This window comes from Hyperolius riggenbachi, chromosome 1, assembly GCF_040937935.1.
Source record: "Hyperolius riggenbachi isolate aHypRig1 chromosome 1, aHypRig1.pri, whole genome shotgun sequence".
Lineage (NCBI taxonomy): Eukaryota > Metazoa > Chordata > Amphibia > Anura > Hyperoliidae > Hyperolius > Hyperolius riggenbachi.
In genome coordinates this window covers 371,433,452-371,446,940 of record NC_090646.1, presented here as the reverse complement: position 1 = coordinate 371,446,940, position 13,489 = coordinate 371,433,452, and the positions used below count along the sequence as shown (strand labels likewise).

The window sequence follows — 13,489 nt, the reverse complement described above, 5'->3', positions numbered from 1 at the left end:
AATATGCTGAGGCCTCGGTGCTGGTCCGAATAGTAGACTGGAACAGGAACCGTGAGGAAAAGAGGTGGGTTTCGGCTGAGGAGGAGATGATAGGGAGCCCAATAGGTAACCTCCCCTGGATTCAGGAGAAAAGTGGGATAGAGATAAAAAAAGAGGGGACTGAATTGGTGAGACATACATTGAAAATATTCGAGAAGTGGAGGAAGAATGTAGGAGTCTCACCCTGGCCGACTCCCATGATTCCCATTCTCGGGAATATAAAATTCCCAGTGGGAACGGACCTCTCTAAATACTCACACTGGAAGAGGGGACAGGGGTTGAAAGTTGTAGACATACTAGATGGTGCAGAATGGATCCTGACGCAGGAATTGTTGGATGTAAGGGAAGGGGGATATATGGATGAATGGAAATATGCCCAGATAAAATCCTTTGTGAGAAGTCAGGGGACCAAAGAGGCACTAAGTAGAGACTTAACCCCATTCGAGGAAATGTGTAGAGGGAAGGGGCAAAATAGGGGAACACTATCAAGGGTATATAAGATCCTTAATGGAAGTGAGGACCATACAAGAAGTCTGAGAGAGAAGTGGGAAAAAGATCTGGGGAAGGTATTTACAGAGGAACAGTGGAAAAAAGTATTAGCGTTCGCCAGCAAATCAGCAATGCCCACAAGAGGACAGGAAGCAGGATATAAGATCTTCGCAAGGTGGTATTATACGCCGGATAGGTTGGGTAAGATGTTCCCAGGTACCTCACCATTGTGTTGGAGATGTGGGGAGGAGAGGGGAGATATTGTTCACATTTTTTGGGGATGTAAAGAATTGGGGGGGGGGGGTTCTGGTCAGAAGTTAGGGGTATAATAAAGCAGATAACTGGGGTAGAGACATGGGAGGACCCGGCATTCTTCCTGCTACATAGTAATGGATGGTCAGTTAAAAAATATAAAAATTCCTTGTTGAAATCCCTGGTTAATGCCTCAAGAATATTGGTAGCGAGACACTGGAAGTCTACTCAGAGCCCAACAATCCAGGAATGGTTAAAAGAAGTGGTAGAGACGCAGAGAATGGAGGAATTAACAAGCTTCATTAAGGGCGAAGGGGACGTACATGAGAAGAAATGGTCTCAGTGGGAGGTGTTTAGGAGAGAAAGGGATTACGAGGGCAGGTGAGGGAAGGGAATGGGAGGGGAAGTCCATAGAGGGTTCAGTGACATGAAGAAGGTGAGGGATGGAGTGAAGGCGAAAGAAAAAAAAAAAAAAATGAAGAGGACCAGTATGGGAATAAAAGAGGAGTGGGTACGAAAGAAGGATGAGAGTCTGATATGTATGAGTGTTAGTGGTTTTTTTTTTTTTCTGTTTTTTCCCCCCTTCCCTTCTCTGTTTTTAGGGGGGGGGGGGGGGGCACAGATTATTGATATGGGGAAAAAGTTAATAAGAAATGTTGTTGAATTGCTGTATATTTTATGAGCAAATTTTGTATGAATTTTGTATAATTGAAATGACATAAATAAAGATTAAAAAAAAAAAAAAAAAAATTACAAAAAACATCTGAAATATGCACAGCTTCTGCGGCTCGGCAGTAGGCGGACCATGGCCATGCGGCAGCACTAAAAATCGAAAAAACGCCGGATACTGACTATCCCCAGATCGTCTTCACAGGAACCGCGCGTTCGGTTTAAAACCGAGAAATCGTGCAGACTTACTTACCAGATCAGAAAATATTTTAGTGTTAAAAAATAAATTCAAAGTTGATGGTCCATTTTAGGCACACCTATTAAATACAATAATAAAAAGTTGTGTAATCTGCCCATGTATTGGGCTCTGCACATCTATGCAGCTGGTCAATTCGGGTGCAGCCTGCATTCAGAAGCACTGCCATATCCTCCTGTTGTATAAAAATGTAAAGGGCCCATACACTGGTCAATTTCAGCCATCGATCAGTGCCCGATTCGGCCGTTCTGATTAAATCGGCTAGAAACTGATGCAGCAGGAAGCATGATCGATCAACCGATCGATAGATCGATTTCCAGCCGATTTCGATTAATTTGCTTGATCAGTCCGGATGGCAAAGCCAATTGATGGCCCATAGAGTTGCATTGGATTGAATGCTCCAATAATGCATTTCAATCGATTTTCGATAGATTTCATTCTGAAAGCTATTGGAAATCTGTTCCTACTGTGTGGTAAACATCAAATTCCTGTCAGATTTGACCTGACAGGCATCTGACAGGAATCTGATTGTCGAATCTAATGCAAATCTAGAAGTGTATGGATACCTTAAGTACACTTGCGGCTAGATGCATTCATGTGTATCAGTTTGCATTCAATTTATCTAGATTGGAGTTTAATGCATAGATTGCATCTGGTTTGTATTCAAGGTGTATTTAAGTCCCTAATGGGCGCTGCAAACCTCTGTTGGTTTCATTTCAGTTGCAGCCTAAATAGGAGAGCTGCCAAATTTTTGATGTTCTTTAAAAAAATGTGAGGGCACGTCAACGCCGTAGAAGAGTCTAGTGCTGAACAATCTGCGCGCAAACTGTTTCTGGAAGCTAACGTCCTACATTTGCTGCATCTGTTTTGAATGCAAGTTGTGTAATTTGCCCATGTTTTGGGATCTGCACATCTATGCAGCTGGTCAAGTCGGGGACAGCCTGCATTTGGAAGCACTTCTTCCAGTTGTACAATAATAATAGAAAAAAAAATATATGTAAAAATATCCAGCTAAATGAAGTCTTCACAAATGAGGCCTGCAAACTCCAAAAAGTTGTGCTTGCTTTTGTGATGTTTTCATGACAGGGGAAATCCATATTGATTTGCTGGAAGGGCTTAAGATTTTGTCGTTCATCATTACAATGTACCCATGCACGCGCCGGTGTTCCCTGAAGCTATATGCAGAGTTTACACAATATAGATTACACAATGTAGGAGCTAGAAGGCAAAAAGAGAAGGCAAAGAGATTTTGCTAGTCAGAGTACCCAGATAAAACCTTTAGTGATTGTTTTTTTTTTTTTTAGTAATAAAATTGCTATAATTTGGAAAATACCATAATACTGTTAGATTCATTCCCCACTTGGGAACATCGGGAAACGGAAGTGTCCTCACAATGCACGGCACTTCCGTTTTAATGTGATTGTTGACACTGCAGCATCTCAGCTCTCAGATGTCATGCAACATGCCTCTATGTCCCAATTGCCCCATAAAATCCCCCTTGGGTACACTTTAAAGGTTATCAAAAGTGAGAATAATATGGAGGCTGCCATCTTCATTTCCTTAACACCACCCATTGTCTGGCTGTTATGCTGAGCTTTAGGGCCCATTTCTAATACATCCGAATACGCATTTCCCCGCATGTGAGCCGGACAGGTGAAGCACTGCCTAGCTTGCCGGTGCAATTCTGGACGGCATGGTGCAGCTTTCTGTAGCACACATCCAAATCCTGCAATAGCGATGCGGCTGCAGCTTTGTAGCAGCACAGGTGCCGCATCCAATTCAGAAACTGACATAGCAAGCAGTGGAAATAGGGCATTAGGTTTTAGTAGTTTCGAGTTACACACCTGCATAAAGCATGCAGCCAGTCACACCAGAGTCAAAGCATCTGATCTGCATGCTAATTCTGGGCCAATGACTTCAAGCATTAGCATCAGCACAGAAGTCAGGCAACTGTCATTCCTTATTAGAGAATAAAGACAGCAGCCTCCATATCCCTCTCACTTTAAGTTCCTTTTAATATGGTTGCATTGGTCAAATTGTTTTACCTTCTCTCCAACTCTACATATCAAGGACTCCAAACGATCTTCTATTTCCAGTGGTTCAGATGTTCTTCTCCTTTTATGAGGCTGTCCTCCTGTACATCGGAAAAAAAGAGAAATATATTATGCTACTAAAGAAAACAGGAACACATTTTGAATGAAGTAAAAATCATCAACTGTGCCAGATTTGTTTGGCTTTCTGCATCACTAGAGTGACCTGACACTGATATAGTGGCGAAGCCCTATAAGCAATAAGGAGCCTTTCCTTGCCAGCACAAGTTTTTACGGCCACAATGTAAACAGAGTTCAGTGAAGTGCCATTTTGCCCAGAGCCCTGTGTGATTTAGTGTTTTAAAAATAAAAAATTTGACAGTGATTTTAGCCATCTCTCTCTAAAAACTTTGAGAGTTAAGTTCTGCCTTTCAAATTTTGAGTCTAGAACAATACCAATACAGACAACATCATACAGAAAATAAGAGTAGCAATTAGCTAATAGTAGGCTACTACTATATCCTTAGCTTGCCAAACCCGAGGTTTAGGGGGTAATACATTAAAACCTCCTTATAATATATTTCAAGGCCAAATAATTTACTATATCAGGATTCATTATGTTGTATATTTACACAGAAGCATGGCTGGGACCTCGGGACTGAGTTTAATATAGCTAGAGGCTCACTATATGACATTCTATTGTATTCAACTCGCTTTCTCATTAACCTGCTGGATGGTATGGACGAGCTCAGCTCGTCCATTACCGCCGGAGGCTGCCGCTCAGGCCCTGCTGGGCTGATTTTGGTCAAATAAAAAGCAGCACGCAGCCGGCACTTTGCCAGCCGCGTGTGCTACCTGATCGCCGCGTGCAGCGGCGACAGAGGGTCCCCCCAGCCGCCTGAGCCCAGCGTAGCCGGAACAAATGGTTCCGGCCAGCGCTAAGGGCTGGATCGGAGGCGGCTGACGTCAGGACGTCGGCTGACATCACTCTGCTTGTCGCCATGGCGACGAGGTAAGCGAAACAAGGAAGACTGCTCATTGCGGCCTTCCTTGTTACTTCTGATCGCCGGAGTGCCCTCTAGTGGCCTTTCATGCAGCCAACTTTCAGTTGGCTGCATGTAACAGTTTTTTTTTAATTAAAAAAAAACCCTCCCGCAGCCGCCCTGGCGATCTTAATAGAACGCCAGGGTGGTTAAAGGACAACTGAAGCAAGAGGGATATGGAGGCTGACATATTTATTTCCTTTTTAACAATGCACATTGCCTGGCTGTCTTGCTGATCCTCTGCCTCTAATACTATTAGCCATAGACCCTGAACAAGCATTAGTATCGATTTATAAAGCGCCAAAATATTCCGTGGTGCTGTACAAAGAAACAAACATACATGGGGTAAAAAATAATACAGATAATGGTGTACACCGATATACAAGATACATAATTAGTGACAAAATACAAAAATGATACAAAATACAGAAGTGGTAATGACAGTGATAAAAGTAACATGATAAATAAAATGTATAATGATTTCCAAGACACAAAAGGAGGAGAGAGCTCTGCCCTTGTGAGCTTACAGTCTAAAGGGAATGGGGGGGGGGGGGGGGGGGAAACAAGAGGAGGGGTAGTATACAACAAATATATAGAGGCAGTGTCTTTTAGGTTACCTAGTAGGAGTGCAATTTGGCCTTAGGACAAAGGGAAGTGGCCTAAGGTAGCGCATATGCTTGTCGGAACAAATGAGTTTTTAGAGAGCGTTTAAAGGTAACAAAGGTTGGCGAGTGACGGATGTGTTGTGGGAGGGCATTCCAGAGGAGGGGTGAAGCGTGTGCAAAATATTGTACACGTGAATGTGAGGAGGTAATTCTAGAGGATGACAACAGAAGACCATGTGCAGCAGATCTGGTGTTTCTGTCATTGTCAGATCTGACAAGATTAACTGCATGCTTTTTTCTGGTGTGATTCAGACACATTGCAGCCAGATAGATCAGCAGGGCTGCCAGGAAGAGTGTACTGTATTAAAGGAAATAAATATGTCCGCCTCCATATTCTTCTCATTTCAGTTCCCCTTTAAATTGCACACATATTCACTAGCCATTTCCTGACAACTTTCTACCAAAACCCATGTCTTAGGCTCCCTGCAAATACGTTTTGCGACTCAGATTCCGTTTCAGGTTTGCAATTCCGATTTTCCCTGAATGCAATCAACAGAAAAATGGAGGAAAAAACGCAGCATGCAGTAACGATTAAAAATCGGAATCGGAAGTAAAAAACAATCCAAAATCGGAATCGCATGCAGTGTGCAGGGAGCCTAACATCCAACCCTTAGGCTAGAAACCCACTAGGAGAGCTTTTATGAGCGCTTTGTGATTTGAAAAGCTCTAGCTAATGTAATGCTATGGGTGTGATCCCACTTGAATGATGTGATTTTATAAAAATCCCCCATAGCATTGCATTACCAAGAGCTTTTTCAAATCACTCACGCTTACAAAGCGCTCCCAGTGGGTTTCTGGCCTTACTCCCATGGGACACTACTAAAGTGCTAGTGCACGCACACCACAGTAACATCCCACCTTAATTAGTGTAACATCTATCACTGAGGCCTAGCAACAGACTAATATCAGTCTAATCCATTCTGAACTCATTTTGCTGGACCCTAACCTCTCTTCTCCCAGTTTGATACCCTTGTTTTTTTCACTGCAAATAGCTATTGCTAAAGCAAATGCACTGAAATGCAAACCTTAGGGCTGGTTCAGACGGACGTTTGTGCAGCGTTTACTGCCAGCGTTCGGGGCTTGGCGTTAAACGCTCCCATTCAAGTGAATGGGAGCGTTTGTACCAAGCTTTCACGCGCGTTTAAACGAACGCGGCGTTCGGGTCCTGATTTTTACTGGCGTTCAAGGAGCCCCTGGAAGCTACATGTTGCTTCCAGGGGCGGTTAACCGCGACGGGTAATGTTCCCCTAGGGGAAGAAAAACGCGACCGCATCCGAACGCAATGCGAATGCTGCTGAAAGCCCGAACGCATTGCCGCCGCAACACCTCCAAACGTCCGTCTGAACCAGCCCTTACTATTTATACCAGGATTTGTTTGTGTATTTCAGAACAATTTTAGTGTGATTATTCTATTTTCCTGCACTTGTATTTTTCTAGGATTCAGTGGTATAAAAAAAAAAATGGCACATCACCACGCTTGGTATACGATTTGTGTGCACTCCCATTGACTTACACAAATGCAGGAAAAATGCAGCAGGCACTGTCTGCATTTGAGCCCAATTTGGATCACACGAATGAAAACAAACCACAAAATGCAGTAAAGCGTACAATGTAAAAATGAGGTTCATGTAAATATTCTTTTCACAGCTGAAATATGTTCTTCATGGAACGTATTTTAACAATTTTCATTTTAATGTTGCACAAATCAAACTTTGCTCAACTGCATAGTGATGTTCACTTAACCAGTTCAGGACTATAGGCTTACACCCTCCTTGTGACCAGGCTATTTTTTTGTAAAAATTAGTGCTCTGCAGCTTTAATAGCTTGCTGCAGAGCCATTTCACTTTAGCATGCAAGTGAACCCCCACCCCCTTTTCTCCCCACCAACAGAGCTTTCTGCTGGTGGGCTCTGATCGCTGGTGTCATGTTCGCCGGCAGTTCGGGAGTGTGTTGATATGTCCAGTGCAATACATTACCTGTTCCACTGGCTCGTGTCCCCGCTGCTCCTTCTCCGCTGGGCGCCGAGTCCGGCAGTCTTCACTTCTTCCTGTCCCGGCAGGAAGTTTAAACAGTAGAGCGCCCTCTACTGTTTAAACTTCCCCGGACAGGAAGTGAAGCTGGAGCCGAGTGCGGAGAAGACAGCGGAGACCGGGGGACTCACGCCGGCCGGATCAGGTAATGTATGCGGGGGGGGGGGGGGGGGGGGGGTTCGGCAGCGGAGAGAGGGATCTATCTGTTGGTCAATCTGATGGCAAATCGACTAGTGTATGGCCACCTTAACAATCTGCTAGCGGCAGACTGTTGACGGAGCTCCGCTCAGTCACTCAAGCGCAGATGTGCGCGAATCGTCACGCTCGATCCCCGCTAATTTCTGCCCACCGCTTTTGCCGTAAGCGGTCCTAGGGCTGCCACGTTCTCAACCCCTATCGACGCTAGGTGGTCGGAAAGGGGTTAAAGATGGGTCCCAAAAAAAAATTAATAAGAGAAATGATTTGCCTGTAATTAATTGAGCCAAATATCCCCCCCTCCAAAAAAAAAAAAAATAAACCTGACAGGGCCTGAGCCCACTAAAGTTGTTGTGTCCACTTTTCAGCATCTGTAACATTGAGGGCCTGAGCCCACTAATGCAGTTGTGTGCAGTTGTGCACGCTTTTTAGCAACACAATGTTACAGATGCTAAAAAGCGGACACAACTGCGTTAGTGGGCTCAGGCCCTCAAACTGATAATAGATCAACACTTCATTATTTACCATCAGATCACCCCTCAAAATTGCCATATTTATGAAGGTCAGCAATCAGTGCTCTGATCACTTATTTTTGTAAAGAGTCAATTCATAGTTTTAAACCTCATCTACACAGGTAGATGAGGCGGCGATGTGGCTTATCATTCGAGCCGCTGATGCGGCTCGATTGATAAGATCCGACAGGACGGATCTCCCCACTGCCAATTCCCTGCTCGTTCCCCGCGAGGGGACAATGGCAGGGAATCGAGCAGAAAATAAGCGGCGCCAGTGAGCGGGGAATCGAATCCGGCACACGTGCGGCGAGAGGGGATGCGGAAGAGGCGATCCGATTATCTACCCGTGTAGATGAGGCTTTAGGCTCGGTTCATATTAGGTTTTGACAACAGAACTGGCCGTACGGTTCCGTGATCTGTTCCACTAGACAGACAAAAAAAAAATGCAGCAGGACCCAATTTTCCGGACCGTTTTGCTCAGCGGAACAGAAAGTTTTGCAGCACAATAGGAACCTATAGAAGCCGTTTTACAGCACACTGGCTGTAAAAACAGACAGGTTTACAAGATCCAGATGGCCGGATCCGTACAGCCAACTCCACCAAAAACGCAGACGTGAACCAGGCCTTACTCACTTTAAAGGATATGTCCAAGCAACACACACACACAAAAAAATCCACTTACCCGGGGCTTCCTCCAGCCCCTGGCAGCCGTCCTGTGCCTCTCCACCGCGCAGGTCACATGGCTTCCCCGACGTCATTAGGACGGTACTGCGCCTGCGCAGTACCATCCTAATGGCGGGGAGACCACGTGACCCGCACCGTGGAGCGCAGAAGAAACAGACCCGGAACCCTGGCGAGGTCGGCTTCGCCAGCGGAAGAGACCGGGAGCCACCAGAGCTGCGGCCAGGGCACAGGACAGCTGTCTGGGGTTGGAGGAAGCCCCAGGTAAGTGGATCTTTTTTTTTTGTGTGTGTTGCTTGGACGTATCCTTTAAAGTGAGTAAGGCCTGGTAGGCATCTGCGTTTTTGGTGGAGTTGGCTGTACGGATCCGGCTATCTGGATCCTGTAAACCTGTCTGTTTTTACAGTCAGTGTGCTATAAAACGGCTTCCATAGGTTCCTATTGTGCTATTTGTGTGTTGCTTGGACATATCAGATTGTCTCAGATTGTAAAATAAAAAAGGAAACTCCATTGACATTTTATCTGTGATCCCTTCAGTATGTTTGTTTGTTTTTTTTAATACAAAAAAAACCAAAAACAGCCAGCATAAATTCTCGAATCTCTTTTAAACCTTCAATTACTATGTACACTGGTATTGATCTTAACGTCCCACGCTTCTAGACATCAGTAAAAGCCTAGGAAATGCAAAAATCACTCCTGCCAGCGACTGTGTGTACATTATTATTATTAATATATTCCGCAAAACAGAACAGTATAGAGTACATTGTCTTGTCACTTCAAACAATCCCAATATTTTGAATTAACTGAAAAACTGAATGTGGGAATTGGCTCGGGGAACAACTGATCATCAACGTTCAGCAGAAAAGCACTATTATTTTTTAGATAGAAACCCCGATTTTTCTGGTGACCAGTTAACATTTGTAAATTTAAGCCTTAAATAGCGGAAAGCTGCTTGGTTGCCTTGACCAATTGTACCACCGATTATAGGTTCCTTTATGCCATTCTTAATAAACAAAATGCAATATATCGTGTCTCAAATGTGAAGGATGCTGCATTTAGAAGGGCTATGAATGAACGATCTAATTAATTTTAGCACTGCAGCCTGTCCAGCTTACATAAGAGCTTAGTGTTAGTGGTTAACCATATATTACACCCAGTGTATGCTGGGAGTTGTAGTCCTACTCCAAGGGATGCACTACAAGTTACACATACACACGTGAACCCCGTACAGAGCAAATCCCGCAGCCCACGCGCTAATAATGCCGACAGAACGGTGCTGTCTGTGGAATCTTACCGTCACTTTCATCGCTGTGTCTCCTGCGGGACATGGTTGCTCTCAGTGACGTTGCCTATCGCAGGGAACAGGGTCTGCAGAGGCAGTAACGCAAATCTGCCCGGTATGGCGCGTGAGTAGAACGCAGATCTCGCGAGAATCACGAATGCTCCTACTCTGATTGGACTGCGATTGCTCGAATTTGCTACACAAGCAGCAAAGCGAGAAGTGGGCACGACTCTAGGACGCAGCTGTAGCCACTTCCGGGAGACGTTCTTAGCGGCTGCTGTATTACAGTCTCTATGGTTGAGGGGGTGTGATCGCTTAGGGAGCGTGTGCAAGTGAACATTACTCTGCTGCAAGGGAGAAAAGCAAGCAATTATTACCTTCTTGTTCGTTGTATTTAGGGTGCAAATACACATCCGATTTTGATTGGCCAATTTTGCCACTTCCATTTAGTATGACAGCTTACCTACACAATCTGCTCATAAATTCAAAATCGGTTGGTGATCATACTGCATAGAAATGGTAAAACTGACTAATCATTGGATATGCGTTCTGTACAGATACGTCGCTGACCTCGAGAACTGTCCTACATGAAGATGTACTGTACAACTGTGTTTTCCTTACTGTTGCCCTTATTTGTCAATGTATAGCCCTCCACACAATAGACTGAATAGGGAAGGAGGGAGTGAGCCACCTTTGCATTATCAGGCCTGTAAGGTACATCCTTAGGTTTACATCTAAGCGGGAATCGCGCTATTCATGCAAACCGTTAGTCCTATTGTACCCTATGGCAGTGTTCTCACTGCCATGATCGCAGGCATTTTGCGATTAGCAATAACCTGAAGCGTTATGGTGGCGGTTCTGGAGAGATCGCAATAAGCATGTATAGAACCGCCAATCACGATCGCTCACAAAACGCTACTTTGTCCAGTGATTTTTCCGTGTTTAATCTCAGAAAATTCACTCCCGCAAAACGCTAGCGGTAACCGCTTTTGCAATTTCAAGTGTAAACGGGGCCTTTGGGCCCGTTCACACTGCAAGAGCTTTTTAAGCGCTAGAGATTTTAAAATCTCTTGCTAATGCAATGCTGTGGGGGATTTTTACAAAATCACATTGCTCCTGTGAGAACACACACATAGGATAACATTAGCAAGAGCTTTTAAGGTACTTATCCGTTAGCTGGGCGCATCTGGCAGGTGGCGACAAAACTCCACCAGAGTTACATCTTTCCCTACTATCCATGGCGGCCTGGAGGGGGAATAGTAATTAGCGCCACCTGCCGGATGCGCCCAGCTAACGGATAAATACCGCTTTTAAAATCACAAGAGCTTAGAAAAGCTCTTTTAGTGTGAACGAGCCCTTATGGTAAATCCGGCCCTGGTAGCATGTGTACACATGCTAGAAAGTTTATTGTTAACTTTTCATTCCAATTTTCGGTACTTATCCGTTAGCCGGGCGCATCCGGCAGGTGGCGACAAAACTCCACCAGAGTTACATCTTTCCCTACTATCCATGGCGGCCTGGAGGGGGAATAGTAATTAGCGCCACCTGCCGGATGCGCCCGGCTAACGGATAAGTACCCAATTTTCTATACTGCGCATGGTATTGTGAATGGAGGCCACTGTCCCCCAAAAATATGCAGGTGCAATTTTACTTTTTTCTCACGCATAGAAACAGCCTATTGTAATCAATAGGCTGTAGATTTTGTATGCTGCCAACAGGGCTGAATTCAAACCCAGTGGGCCCTTAGAATAATAAATTGTCCATTAACTAGTCACTCAGGATGAATTTGTTGCCAGTTAATCGATTAACGTTTTGGGCAACTGATCAGCCCAGCTCATTTCCCTTTCTTGCTGAATAGATGTTTGCATAGTAGGCAAATATATTACTCATCTTTGCTAGCATTTAGTTTATGCTACATTACCGGGAAGCTGTGCCAAGCAATGCAGGCAAATCATGACAGGTGAATGTGTCTGGATTCACTTACTTTACGTAAACTGATTTATCATTAGTTTCAGTGCAAGTCAACTGCAGCTTGAAGTCCTTCGCTCGACAGTTTTCTCCAGTTTATGTGCTGCCTGAACTGTAAGCTCTGTGTAAGTTATCCTGAACGCTAGCCTAGAATCCTACAATTCCTTGAGTTCACCACAAGGACTGAACTAAACCCTGTGTTTATGCATGAAGATGAAGCCAGTAGTGAATTGCTGCTGATCCCTAAGCTATTGGACTTCCTGGGGGGTGGGGGAAGGAGGACTCTGACATGCTTCATTCACAGTTTTGTACTGGCAGGGCTGACATGCACATGAAACATTTTCTTATACTTCCTGCCATTTAAAAATTCAAGCCCTGCACTGTCTTGTTGTGTTGTTCCAGGAATCGTTGATAACTACTGTACTGCTGTTTTGGAAACTGGTCAAAAAGGGCATTTCAACTTATTAAGTGCTGCAAAATCTGCTAAATTAGCTTTTCTATCCTCTATTTTCTATACCTCAATTTTAAAGCATTTTATCTCTGTTAAATTGATTAAGCCAACAGTTGTGCCTTAAGTGAATACAATTTATTAATTGTAATAAACAAATCTCAGCATATCTGAGGCTGCTAAGGAAAATGTCAGTGTCTACCTGCTGCAGCAAGTCAGAGGTCTTTCCCTGCAGTGAGCTGCTGAATTACTGTGACTTGAGTCTCCCTGATGAAGACTTGAATGGGTCTGACGATCCCACACCACAGAGCACCTTAAAAGCAGGGCTGGACGCCAGTACAAGAAAGAAGTACATGTTTGCTAAAAAGAAGGTATGTCATATGGAATTTACAGTCTACGATCCCCTCCTGTTTGATGGATGAGGCTTTACTTTCCCTGCTTATAAAGCTGAACTTCTGAAAGTCACAGCTAGGAACCATTTAAGTGACACTGAAGCAACAAAAAATGATTATATAATGAATTGTATGTGTAGTACGGATAATTAATAGAACATTAGTAGCAAAGAAGATAGTCTCATATTTTTATTTTCAGTTATATAGTGGTTTTTTTTTAATATAATTTTGCAGTTTACACACTACACTCAGCATTCTAAATGATTTTACAGAGCAGGGTAATGAACTGTTGAACTTTACTGTGCAGAGAAAACAAAATACAGTGACAGACACTTGAGATAATAAGCTTCAGAAGACAGAGCTCTCTGCGACTTTGAAAGTCGTGGAGCTCAGATAAGCTCTTTTGCATAGACAACAACTGGAGTTTTTTTTAACTCTTCCTGTTTTGGAAGCAATGTTCTATTACTTAGCTGTAGTATACATACAAATCATTATCTCATTAGTTTATTTTCACTTCAGATTCTCTTTAACCACTTGC

General features: G+C 43.9%; 2 protein-coding genes across 4 annotated transcripts in view; one reads left to right on the top strand and one right to left on the bottom strand.

Moving 5' to 3' along the window:
* The window catches only part of NCBP1 (nuclear cap binding protein subunit 1), a 67,235-nt gene extending 56,882 nt beyond the window's left edge, over positions 1–10,353 (bottom strand). Inside the window, exons 1-2 of the mRNA XM_068234319.1 lie at positions 10,156–10,353; positions 3,751–3,839 (exon numbers count right to left, since the gene is read on the bottom strand). Of these exons, the coding sequence (XP_068090420.1) occupies positions 3,751–3,839; positions 10,156–10,189 (123 nt within the window). The 5' untranslated portion in view covers positions 10,190–10,353. The remainder of the gene's footprint in view (positions 1–3,750; positions 3,840–10,155) is intronic.
* The window catches only part of TSTD2 (thiosulfate sulfurtransferase like domain containing 2), a 131,613-nt gene that overhangs the window by 52,710 nt on the left and 65,414 nt on the right, over positions 1–13,489 (top strand). Inside the window, exon 1 of one of the 3 annotated variants that reach the window (XM_068234320.1) lies at positions 11,646–12,930. The exons of the other annotated variants lie outside the window; for them this stretch is intronic. Coding sequence (XP_068090421.1) covers positions 12,748–12,930 — 183 coding nt within the window. The 5' untranslated portion in view covers positions 11,646–12,747. Of the gene's footprint in view, positions 1–11,645; positions 12,931–13,489 lie in introns of those variants that run through there. 3 annotated transcript variants of the gene reach the window in all.